At 32.3% G+C, this 13,152-nt stretch overlaps 1 protein-coding gene across 1 annotated transcript; it reads right to left on the bottom strand.

The window, feature by feature from the left end:
* Positions 1 to 546: 546 nt before the first annotated feature.
* LOC115718128 (hydroquinone glucosyltransferase-like) lies at positions 547 to 2,245 on the bottom strand. Its single transcript, XM_030647088.2, has one exon. It carries the CDS (start codon positions 2,177 to 2,179, stop codon positions 743 to 745), a length of 1,437 nt encoding a protein of 478 aa, XP_030502948.2. The 5' UTR covers positions 2,180 to 2,245; the 3' UTR covers positions 547 to 742.
* Positions 2,246 to 13,152: the final 10,907 nt, after the last annotated feature.

Below are 13,152 nucleotides of genomic sequence, written 5' to 3'. Positions count from 1 at the left end.
TTCATGTAACGTCCCCTGCTTCAAGCCTCTATTGGATCCTTACACCTACAGAATAATGGCTCTTATACACGAGTACGCCACTCTAGTTGCTTCATGGGATGACGACTGACCCTACAGACTAACACGAGTGTTTCTAGTGTGCTTTGTCCTCACTCAAAATTTCTCAAGAGGTCACCCATCCTGAAATTACCCCAAGTCAAGCACGCTTAACTGTAGAGTTCTTTCGTGATGGACTACCGAAAAACTATATGCACCTTGTTGATATAGGTAGTATCAATCAATTTATTTAAGTTATCTTCAACTGTGTAGTCTCATACCTACACAGCCTTAAAATCATCATACTTGATCGTTCTTAGACAATGTGGAATTGCACAGCTTATTTGGTGTTTTTCTTTATGAATCACGAGACTACTGACTGTCACACACTAACCATACCGCGAACACTCCTATTTTGATGTAGTTTTTTTTTTTTTTTTGTGTCTTTATAAACTATCATAAAAATCTAAAAGGAAAAAAAATATCAAAAATAACACCAATTTTCCCTTTTAATAACTTATATCATTCCATATAAAATTATATTGCAATACTTGCACACATGTATATATAGATAGAAACAAAATATATAAATTGTCATTCCAAACAACATTCCATAAATATAAAAACAAAAAACAAAAGCCAACATTAATCCTTATTTATTACTATAATTATTTATCTTATGAAATTTGGCCGAATAAAATCCATATCAAACTTTGTGATTTTTCCAAATATGAGCAACCTCAGCAAGTGACTTAGTAGAAGACCCTTCATCACTAAGAGCCAACTTAGAAGCTTCCTTAAGATCACTAACATTTTTCCTCATAACCTTTCCTTCTTCACCTTCCATTAAAATCTTCACATACTCACAAATCTCATCCCTCCCAACAATTCCACTCTCATTAAACTTCACTCTCAACCCAATTTTCAAACCCTTTTCACCAACCAAAACAGCATTCATTTTTTGCTCAGCATAAAGTGGCCAAACCACCAAAGGAACCCCATGAACAACACTTTCCAAAGTTGAATTCCACCCACAATGGGTCAAAAACCCACCTGTTGATTCATGGGCCAACACCCTAATTTGAGGGGCCCATGAGTCCACAACAAGGCCCAAATCTTTAGTCCTCTCCATAAACCCATCTGGGAGATAATCAAATGGCCTTTTTTGACTCTTCAAAGTGAAAAAAGCACTTGAAGCTTTGTCATTTGGGCTTCTAATAACCCAAAGAAATCTTTGCCCACTCATTTCAAGTCCTTTAGCCATTTCAGTGAACTGCTCTTGTGAAAGGGTCCCACCACTACCAAACGACACAAAAATAACTGACCCTTTTGGTTGGTTATCAAGCCATCTCAAACATTCGGGTACTTCCTCTGACCCGGTACCCGAACTCGACCCGGTTTGAGTCAACGGCCCAACCGGGTAAATAGGCGGGTTACCATGGACTCTATCCATGATAGCCCTAAAAGCACCCGGTTCCAAATCCACAAAGCTATTAACCAAAATCCCCGAAGCCGAATGATACTTCTCCGCCATCCGAACAAAAGCTCGATAGGTTTCAGTTGTCCGGTCGTGAAGCGGGCTAAAAAAATCCCGCCCCTCGACCGGAATACACCCGGGTAATTGAATCGGGTCGGATAAGAACCGATACTCGGATGAAGTGATGGCATCAAGTTTTGGTAAGTAAAAAAATAACGACAACACATTTGCTGTCGTTGGGAAGAAAATATAAGGAGGAATATTGAATTCTTTTGCCACGTCAAAGGCAGCTGGACCAAATACATCAACGACAAGAGCAGAGAACTGAGTTGACTCGGTGGTGAGTTTGAGAGCTTGTTGTAAAGCTGGGAGTGACCGAGTCAAGGTGAGTTCGATACGATCTTCAATTGGGGTTTCTGCTGTGAGGTCGTCCATGTTGACAGGTGGAAGAAATTGGGAGGAAATTGGGTGTGGAAGGGATTGAAGAAGCTTCTTTTGAAGTTCAATGGAAGACGACCCGTCGTTTGGAACAATGAAGGTTATGGCTATGTTGTGTTGTACGACAAGTCGTTTTGAGAAAGCTATGAGTGGGAAAAGATGTCCCATTCCTGGTGTTGGGACAATGAGTATGTGGGGTTGTTGTTGTTTTGGAGAAAGGTCTCCCATGGTGTAATTGGGTTTTTTATTTTAGTGAAATTGAGATTTTTGTGTGTAAATTTGTATAGTATATATGTGTATATATAGGTTGTAGTGTATACATACAATTTATGGAGCCAAAAATGAAAAGTGTTATCTTCGTATATCATATAAGGAAAATCAGATTTTTTTTATTAAAAAAAATTGATTTTATTGGAAAGCAATTTATGTAAAAAAAAAAAAATCTTCAAATTTATGTACATACCATTTATGTTGATACATATCCAAATAGATTGGGAAAATTAAGTATGTTTTTTATTATAAGATTATCCAATTTTTTGTATTGTAAATTGTAATACTTATGAGAATACCATGCATGTGTGTATAAAATTGGTATGTACATTTTATTATTATTTATTGAAATGACTATATGCATTGTTTGGTGGATATTGAATCTTAAATGAAAACTTTGTCATTTATTAATTGGGGATTTCAATAATAAATTGCTATGGTTTTTTTATTTTGGCATGAGTATTCCAATTTGGACCTAGTCATTGATTTTTTAATTTCTTTTTTTTTTTTAAAAAAAAAAAGTTTCAAAACAAACAATTAGAAAATAAAATTACTTAATGTTATACTATTCATATAAAAAATTTATAATGATTTATTCACTTAAATAAAAGAAAAAAATTTAAGCAAATAATGTTCTCAAACATGATTACAAGTTAAATTTACATTCCTATTTACATCTTTTAAACAAAAAATACATCCCTATTTACATTACAAGTACTTAAAATATTTTATGTATATGTAAAATATTTTTATTGGGACAATGTTATTCAATATCCTTAAGATAATGGTTATTTTTTTCAATATCCTTAAGATAATGATTATTTTTACATTTAATCTAATTAAGACATTGTTATTCAATAGAGAGAGTTGGGTATGCAATCTCTTTAAAATATATGTTAAAATTCACTACAATTTTTCATTCAAATGTCTCTTCCTTTCTAATTTAATCCAATTCAATCAATATTGACTTAATTTTTTTTGATAATTAATCAATGGACTTAATTATATCCTACTTTTATGCATGAAATTTTAGGTCTTCAATCCCACAACCATAAAAACTATATAGGTTCGTCTTTTTGGGTCTATAACAAAAAATGCCAGAATTTCATGGTAATCAATATACAATAATTATATATATCAAGTAGTTATTATATGAGAATTGATATAAGTTAAGTATAAACGCTAGTACTCAATAATAATAATCTTACTATATTATAAATATATATGTTAGATTTATTATTGTGGACTAATATAATCATGAGCTTAATACCATAAACGCAATCATTAACTATGTGCCCAATATTTGTTCACTACCATAATGGGATGGTTAATAATCATATATTATGTTAGAGGCACATGAGAGCACCCTTAAAACTATAATTGGCCCATTAAATTATAGTATACCATTATTGGACCACTTAAGCCCAATTAGTAAATAACCCTTTAGGGTTAAAGGGCATGAGATGTATATATATATGTTATATATGAAGAAGTGGTTTTAAGGTAAGTTAATGGTAATAAGGTGAAGAGGGGATAGCTCCACATTGTGCTCCTCTCCAATCTTGGTTTTACATTGGATTGTTTGGATTCTTGGATGCTCTAACATGGATCAAATGGATGGTTCATCAATGGAAGGTATGTATGTTTATTTTGGTTTGTGATGCTTTAAATAAAATATAGATCTTGCCTCTTGGTTAATGATTATGAGTAAAGAAGATTAGCATTTAATGTGTTTGAATATCTCATAATCTATATGATAATTTAACAATTGGTATCAAGAGCTAGTATATTTAATTTTAGAGCTCCATAATATTTTGAACTAACCCATTTTATTTTCAAATCTGAAATTTATTACAATTTTTTGTCTTTTTCGGATTTATATGTTTCATGAAATGTAAATATGAGATTTACTCTTTAAATGGGTTTATATATATTTTCTATGGTTTTTTATTTTATTGCTATGGAGGTGTTCATCAATGGTGAAAGCCATTTTCGGATTTGTTGTATTTTATGAGTAATGGTTTTTCTTGTAAAAATGGATGAAATTAATGGAAGAAATTGATAGAGGGTTGAAAATGGAACATAATCCCTCAAACGTCGTCGGTTTTGGTGGCCGGGAATGCTCCAACCAATCGGGTCACGAAATGGGTCGCGCCGATCCGAGTTGCAGGCCCGCGGACCCATGGGGAAGTTTGTTGGGTGACAGGGATGACGAAAAACGACTTGTCGTTTTGCCTCTGTCGGTCAAACGACATGTCGTTTATCATGGGTGAAAAACGTCGTTTTTGGAGCAGAAAAACGACATGTCGTTTTGGCTCTGTCAGCCAAACGACGTGTCGTTTTTCATTGAATGAAGGTCGTTTTTTGGGCAGAAAACGACGGGTCGTTTTTTGACCCTGCGACACGTCGTCCACTACAAACGACACGTCGTTTTTCCGAAAACGACATGTCGTACGCACGAAGGCTCAGCCCATTTCCAGCGAAAAACGACGGGTCGTTTATGACTCTGCGATGCGTCGTTTCTACCAAACGACATGTCGTTTTTCAAAACGACATGTCGTACGACAGGTTTCAAAAAAAAAAATAATAAAAAACTGGGCGCGTGGGGGCACGTGCAAGGTCAAATTTTGGGCCTTTTTCACCAATTGATTCCATTTTTACCATTCTACCATTTTCACATCTTAATTTATGCATAATATTAATTTATGAATTTGTTCATAATCTTAGTTATTAATATTATCTTGTTATGGCATAAATTAATGTTTATTTAAACAATTAATGCTTATTTTCTTACCTATCGTAAAATTAAGCATGTAAAATTGTTTGGTAATGAGGAACACTTAAATATTAATTTATTTAAGTATTGTATTTTCCTCCAAATAACATTAAGATCTTTATAAGTAATTAATTATCCTATCGATGATGGTTGCTTATTAAAGATGCTTAGTATGGTGAAGAAAATTATTAAATATTATGAATCACAATTTATCTATCCTTTCGATAGTGAATTAATGTATTTGATTATAATATTTAATAAATTGTTCTTACCTGTGTATGAGTTCCATCTTGTTAATTTGTCTGAGAACTCTAGCATGCATAATGATCATTTGTTATTTTGCGATCATTTATTTATGAGAAAAGAGCACAAATGGCATGATTATGTTATAACATGCATTTAATGGTTATTGCTCTTGTTTCTCATAGCTTTAAGCAATCCAAGAACCTCTGCCATGTTGACGCTGAACAGAACTAACCACAAGCAATTGGTAGAATCTCTCATGATGAATTCAACTCTCATGAGAGTGGATTTGGCCTTGAGAACTGATGCACCTCCGAAACCTACTCATGATACCACTGAAAAGGATAGAATGTCCTATGAGAATTGAGAGCATTCCAATCGTTGTTGTCTGATGCTTATGAGATATCACATGGATGAGTCCATTCGTGATAGTATTCCCCAAACTGAGATTGCAAAAGATTTTCTCAATGCGATCAAGGAAAAGTACAAGAACTTCTCAAAGAATGAGAAAAATGAATGCTTGACTTTGTTCCATCGGACTAATTATGCTGATTCAGGCGACATTAGATCTCACATTGACAACTGATGGGTTGTTACCAAAAGCTCAAAGGTATGAGATTGGATCTTGGTGAGGATTACATGGTGTAGTTTGTGATGGAAACCATTCCCTCTCAGTTTGATTCGACCAAATCAAGCTACAATGCTCAAAAGGAGCAATGGACCATTGAGGAGATGACTGCCATTCTTGCTAAGGAAGAGGAGGACTTGAAAAAGGGAAAAGCAAGAAGCATCTCCCTGGTAACGAACCCAAGCAATTCTCAGAAGAGAGAGTCCACTTCCAACAACTCTAGTTACCAAAAGTCCACTTAGAGAAGAAAGGCAGTGACAAATCAAAGAAGGTCGAATAGTTCGAAAGGGTACGTATATATGGAAGACGATACTAAAGTCAGAATAGAGTTTTTTTTGGGACTGTTAGACTACAGATAAATACAGAACATTTTTTGGAATCGCAAGATGTTGCTTACTTGCCCTCTATTCGAAAGAACTTGTTTTCTGTATCTTTTTGGATAGACTAGATTATAGTCTTCTTTTGGAACTAGAAATTTAATTTTGTATCTTGACTCTATATTGCCTAGTTTATATAAGCTTGATTTATATGATGTTGTTTCTGTTACTTCTCCCTCTTACCTTTCCTCTTCTTCTCTTAATGTTGTTGTTGGTTCCAAACGTGCAAGATTAGAATTGAAATCTTCCATGCTTTGGCATAAAAGTTTGGGCCATATTTTTTCTAGAGATAGAATGGAGAGATTGGTGAAAGATGGTGTACTTCAAGATCTCGATTTCTCTGAATTCACTGCATGTGTTGATTGTATAAAAGGGAAAGTTAACTGCTAAGGTTAGAAAGAGTAAGTCAGATAAGTGCACAGATGTATTGGAGCTTATTCACACTGACATTTGTGGGTCCTTTGTTCCACCTGCTATGGGCGGCTATAATTACTTCATTACCTTCATTGATGACTTTTCCCGATATGGTCATATTGAGCTCATTAGTGAAAAATCTGAATCTTTAGATGCCTTTAAGTTTTTCAAGACGAATGTTGAGCTTCAAAAGGAAAAGAAGATTAAAGTTGTCAATTCTGATAGAGGTGAAGAGTATTATGGGCGTTATGATGAAACTGGAAGGAACCCCGGGCCGTTTGCCAGATACTTGCAGAAACGTGGCATTGATGCAGGATATATATAATGCCAAGTACACCCCAGTAGAATGAAATTGCTGAAAGAAGAAATCGCACACATCTTGATATGGTACGTTGTATGTTAATTCATTCTAGCTTACCAGAGTTTTTTATGGGGTGAGGCATTAAGGACTGCTGCTTATATCTTGAATCAAGTGCCTAGCACGTCGGTTCCAAAGACGCCATACAAGTTGTGGTCAGGCAAGAAATCGAGTTTGCATTACTTTCACGTTTGGGGATGCAAGACTGAAGTAAGGCCTTATAACCCTAAATCTAAGAAACTGGATTCGAAGTCTATCAGTGAGATTTTTTGTAAGCTACACTATTGGTTCAAGAGGTTCTAAGTTCTATTGTCCCTCTCACACCACCAGGGTGATGGAATCAGACCGAGCTGTCTGTTTTGAGGATGAATTTGGTTCAAGTCAAGGGTCAAGAGAAATTGTATTCAGGGAAGAACGTATCTATGTCCCTGTACTTGTTGCTTCTGCTTCCGCTTCCGCTGCTAATCCTACTAATGATCCTATGATTGAACAGGTTCCAATAGAAGCTCACGGTGAACCTTAAGATCCAGTACAAGATGAAAATCTTGATTTGGGGGACGATGAGGTTGTGGTGAGAAGATCACAAAGAGCCTGTAGGCCTGCTATTCCTGATGACTATCTTGTCTATATGCAGGAACATGAGTTTAATGTGCGAGATGATTCTGAGCCAGCCAGTTACTAAGAAGCAATGAATAGCCCTAAATCTGCATTGTGGGTGGATGCAACGAAAGAAGAATTGAGTTCTATGTCACAAAATGAAGTTTGGGAGTTAGTTGAACTACCCAAAGGTTGTAGACCCATCGGGTGCAAATGGGTGTATAAGATCAAACGTGATTCAAATGGGCAAGTGGAGAGGTGCAAGGCTCGACTTGTGGCTAAAGGCTATAGTCAGAGAGAGGGCATTGATTTCAAAGAAACTTTTTCGCCTGTTTCCACCAAAGATTCGCTGCGAATCATTGTGACTATAGTAGCCCATTTTGATCTAGAACTCAAACAAATAGATGTAAGGACTGCCTTCTTGAATGGTGACCTATCTGAGGATGTGTACATGGCTCAACATGTAGGTTTTGAGAAATTTGGCTAAGAACACATGGTTTGCAAACTCAAGAAGTCAATATATGGGCTTAAACAAGCATCAAGACAGTGGTATCTCAAGTTTGATATGATTGTAAGTGGGAGAATATGGTGGATCGATGTATACACATGAAGGTCAGTGGGAGCGGTTTCATTTTCTTGGTACCGTGTGTTGACTTCTTGCATCTAATAATTCTGACCTGTTGGCTAAGATAAACAACTCTTGTTTGACCATTTTGACATGAAAGACCTTGGAAGTGCTTCTTATGCGCTTGGGATTCAAATCCCTCAAGATAGGGCCAATGGTATTCTTCTTTTGTCTCAGAAAACTTACATTGATTGGATCTTGAAAAGATTCAATATGCATTCATGTTCTTCTGGGAAGGCACCGATAGTGAAGGGTGACAAGTTCTCAAAGGCTCAATGTCCACAAAATGATAAAGAGAGAGATGAAATGAAAATTGTTCCGTATGCGTCACTGGTTGGTAGCCTTATGTATGCTCAAGTATGCACGCCCTGATATTGTCGTTGTTGTTGGCGTGTTGGGTAGGTACTTGAGTGATCCCGGACTTAGCCATTTGGAAAGCGGTTAAGAAGTTCATGCGGTATCTTCAGGGTACCAAGGATCATATGTTGACCTATCGGCGAGCTGACACTCTGGATATAGTTGGGTTCAGTGACGCCGATTATGCGGGATGCGTGGACGATAAAAGGTCCACTTCAGGCTATATTTATATGATGGCTGGAGGAGCTGTATCGAGGAAAAGTGTCAAGCAGACACTCATAGCTTCATCCACAATGGAGGCAGAGTATATGGCGTGTTATGAGGCTACTTGTTGAGAAATATGGCTGCAGAATTTCATTTCAGCACTAGATGTTGTAGCCTTTATCGCGAGGCCGCTGAAATTATATTGTGGTAATTCTGCAGCAGTAGCTTTCTCTCTAAGAACACTAGAAGTACTTCTCGCTCAAAGCATATTGACAAAAGTACTATTTTGTTAAAGAGAAAGTTACAAAGTCTCCTATTTCCATTGAATACACGCCTAGCACTGGCATGTTAGCAGACCCACTAACGAAAGGCTTACCCATATGTGTTTTTTTGGAGCAAGTTGCCCGAATGGGATTGTTGGAAGCCTAGCTTATTAAGCTCAGTGGGAGTTTGTTATTTATGTATTGAACATGCTAGTATTTTGTACGGATTGCTTATGGCTTGTGTTTTGTTAAGAACATGCATTATGATACTGAAGTCACTTCTTTATTGTTATTACATATGTATGCTTATACATATATGTCGTTGTTCAAGGAAGTGACAGGTACAAAACGAGATGAATGCGCATAATCTCAATTTTGTCGTACCCCATGCATGTTTAGTTCGATTGTTAATGATTGTTAATGGATAAATGTCTTCAAGGTCAATTCATACATAATACATGTATCCTGTCGATATGATATTATGTACGTCTTAATTGGTTACCTTATGTGTGATAGACAATGTTATGGTGGTTGATTATATTGTCCAAGTGGGAGAATGTTAGAATTATTATTGTGGACTAATATAATCATGAGCTTAATACCATAAACGCAATCATTAACTATGTGCCCAATATTTGTTCACTACCATAATGGGATGGTTAATAATCATATATTATGTTAGAGGCACATGAGAGCACCCTTAAAACTATAATTGGCCCATTAAATTATAGTATACCATTATTGGACCACTTAAGCCCAATTAGTAAATAACCCTTTAGGGTTAAAGGGGCATGAGATGTATATATATATGTTATATATGAAGAAGTGGTTTTAAGGTAAGTTAATGGTAATAAGGTGAAGAGGGGATAGCTCCACATTGTGCTCCTCTCCAATCTTGGTTTTACATTGGATTGTTTGGATTCTTGGATGCTCTAACATGGATCAAATGGATGGTTCATCAATGGAAGGTATGTATGTTTATTTTGGTTTGTGATGCTTTAAATAAAATATAGATCTTGCCTCTTGGTTAATGATTATAAGTAAAGAAGATTAGCATTTAATGTGTTTGAATATCTCATAATCTATATGATAATTTAACAATATAATGTAAAAAAAATATATATTTTTATTAGACACTTTTGATGTGTAAAGTCACCAAAATTTCCAATCAATTTTATTGTGATTTTTATTTATTGTGATTTTTATTAATATCTATATCTATATATAAAGGAAAGCATTAGAGAGGTTAGGTGACACTCTACATTTTATTTCATTAAAATTTTCTATTTTCTCAAAATTTTATATTTTTATTAAGTTTGTATTCATAAAAGCTTATTATAATTAGTGATAATAATTATTCAATTACCACCTTTCAACTTATTTTAATGTAATTAGTGATAATAAATATTTAACTACAACCTTTCAACTTATTCATAATTTGACAACCTTTCAACTTATTCATAACTCTTTTATTTATTGTATTTTATCACTATAAATGTAGATATATATGTCCTCTTTTATGCAATATATATTTTGATCTGTGCTATTGTTTCTTCTCTAATCTTTGTTAGGCAACTTATATGTAATATTTTAAGTGTATAAATATATTTATTTATATATATACATGTTTATATATTAGCATATGTACTTACATTTGTATCAATTTTACGTGTAGGTTATGTCAATCAACAAGCATTCATGTAAAGAAGTTTTTGCTACGCTAATTAAGGAGAACTAGCACCAATCCTGAAGTATCTTTGAAAGCCTCATGAGTTTTCTACTTTCTTAAATAGCACATTTGTCATACATGTTAATGATGTTTATCAGGTAAATGATGAACAAATTTCTTACTGAAAAATGTTATAAGCTCCTCACATAGAATGAAAGTTTATTTGATATACTTCTGTGGCATGATCTTCTTATTACTTTCTAATTTATTTATTTTGTGGTTATTTTAAATTTTAATCTCATATTATTCTAATTTTTAAGATTTATTAAATAATAATTAATTAATTAAAAGAGAAAAATTAAATAATTAAAAAAATAAAGTTAACCTACCCAATTAAAAGATGCAAAAATAACCGAATTTTATAATAATACTAATTATTTTAGTTTATTATCTATTATTATTAATTTATATTATTTGATATGATCATTCTTGCTTACCAAAAGAAAAATGAGATTATAATACAATATAAATTAAAATAAAAAATATGTAGTATTTTTAATTAATATATTGATAATAGGTATAATAGAGTATACTAAGTGATTTATTATATAATAAGTTTTGATTTTAATCTTTATATATTAATTACATATATAATGCTTAAATAATTATTAAAATATATAACAGTTGTTTGAATATTTTTTTATAGAATATTTTATATATGTTATTTGCTTATATATATTCCAATTATTAAAACAAAATAATATGTAATAAAACTCAAATATAAAATCTATGCACATTATTACCCATATAATTATAATAATAAGAAATAAATATTAATTTATATCTTTCATTTATTTATATTTATATCTTATATATCTATATATTCATATAAAGGTAAATATAAAAGTGATTGACATGACAACTACTATTTCTTTCTATTGTTTCTAATTTTTAGGTTTTTTAATTTTTTTAATAATTATAAAAGAAACAATAACAAAAAGAAGAATGTACATTAAAATTGGTTGCATTCTTAAGAATATGAAAAGCTCATATTTAAACACCACTCTATTAGTTACTAAGTCATTATATGTATACAAAGTATAAATATAGAACTATGCATTACATTAATTAATATTATGAAAACTCTATATTAATATACCATCCTATTATTAAGTTGTATATAAATAATATATATGTAATATAATAAAGAGATGAGCAACTTCTTATTATAAGTCATTTTTCTTATAAATATAATTTTTCTAGATACTTTTACACAATAATTTGTTGTACATGAAATATTTTTCATCAAATTATAGCTAACTTTAGAGAAATAAGCTTTTTGGATACACAAATGTACAGGTGCTGAAAGAAAATTTCTCTATTTAGAGATTAAGTGAAGAGGATTATATTTTTAATTGAATTTTAATTGTTTTTTTTTCAGCAAAAAAAAAATTATTTATTATTTAGATGTAATATATAATATATTATGAAGAATGTGTATGATCTCATCTCAATAAAATAAAGAGAGATTTAAAAACGTCTTCCAAGAAAATAAAAGATGATCGAGTATCATTTATATTTAAATAAACATTCTCAATTATGAAATAAAAGTATATCTCAACAAAATATAATTATTATTTTTGTTTTGCCTTTATAGCATATTATTTAAGCTTATATAAATTGTTAGGATAAAATTATTATTTTTTATTGTGTTTAATAATTTAGAAAATATATGTACCAAAATATTGGACGTTTGAATTTTTGTTATAAACTTAAGTTAGATTAATTTGATAAAATAAAATGTATGTAAATATTTAGCTCGAATAAATAAGAAGATGCTAAATTAAGGGAATTTATATAGTTTTGATGTTTTATATTAAAATTATTAATTTAGATTGACGATGATTCTTTAGTTAGTTTTTAGTTTGTCGTATTTTAAAAAATAATATAGTTTAAAAATATTTGAAGAGCTGCGCGAAGCGCGGTATTGTTACCTAGTTGTTTGTATAAAGAGAATTGTGTTACCTTAAGCTTAAGGTGTCCTAATACTATATTAATATATGTGGCGGGTTGTGAATAATTAATGGTTTTTATATTATTTATTAAATTAAAATACACAATATTCAATATTAAATATCACTCAATATTAAATTAAACTAATTACAGTATGCCACTCAATGGGCCCTAAAATTCAATGGACCCTAAAAAAATATGGGGTATATTGAAAAATACCTCTTTTATTTATCAATTAGTCAAATCTACCTCTAATTTTATATTTAATTGAAATATACATATTTTGATATGTATTGTACCCAAAATACCCTGACATAAGAGAGTCACATGGAGACTATATTGAGGTGACAGGGGTAAAATTGGTAAAGTGTTTAAAAAAAAGAGGTAAAAATAATAGGATTTAAAAA

This window comes from Cannabis sativa, chromosome 5 (genome assembly GCF_029168945.1).
Source record: "Cannabis sativa cultivar Pink pepper isolate KNU-18-1 chromosome 5, ASM2916894v1, whole genome shotgun sequence".
NCBI lineage: Eukaryota > Viridiplantae > Streptophyta > Magnoliopsida > Rosales > Cannabaceae > Cannabis > Cannabis sativa.
Note: the sequence above shows the minus strand (reverse complement) of the source record. Positions and strands in the feature narration are given on the sequence as shown.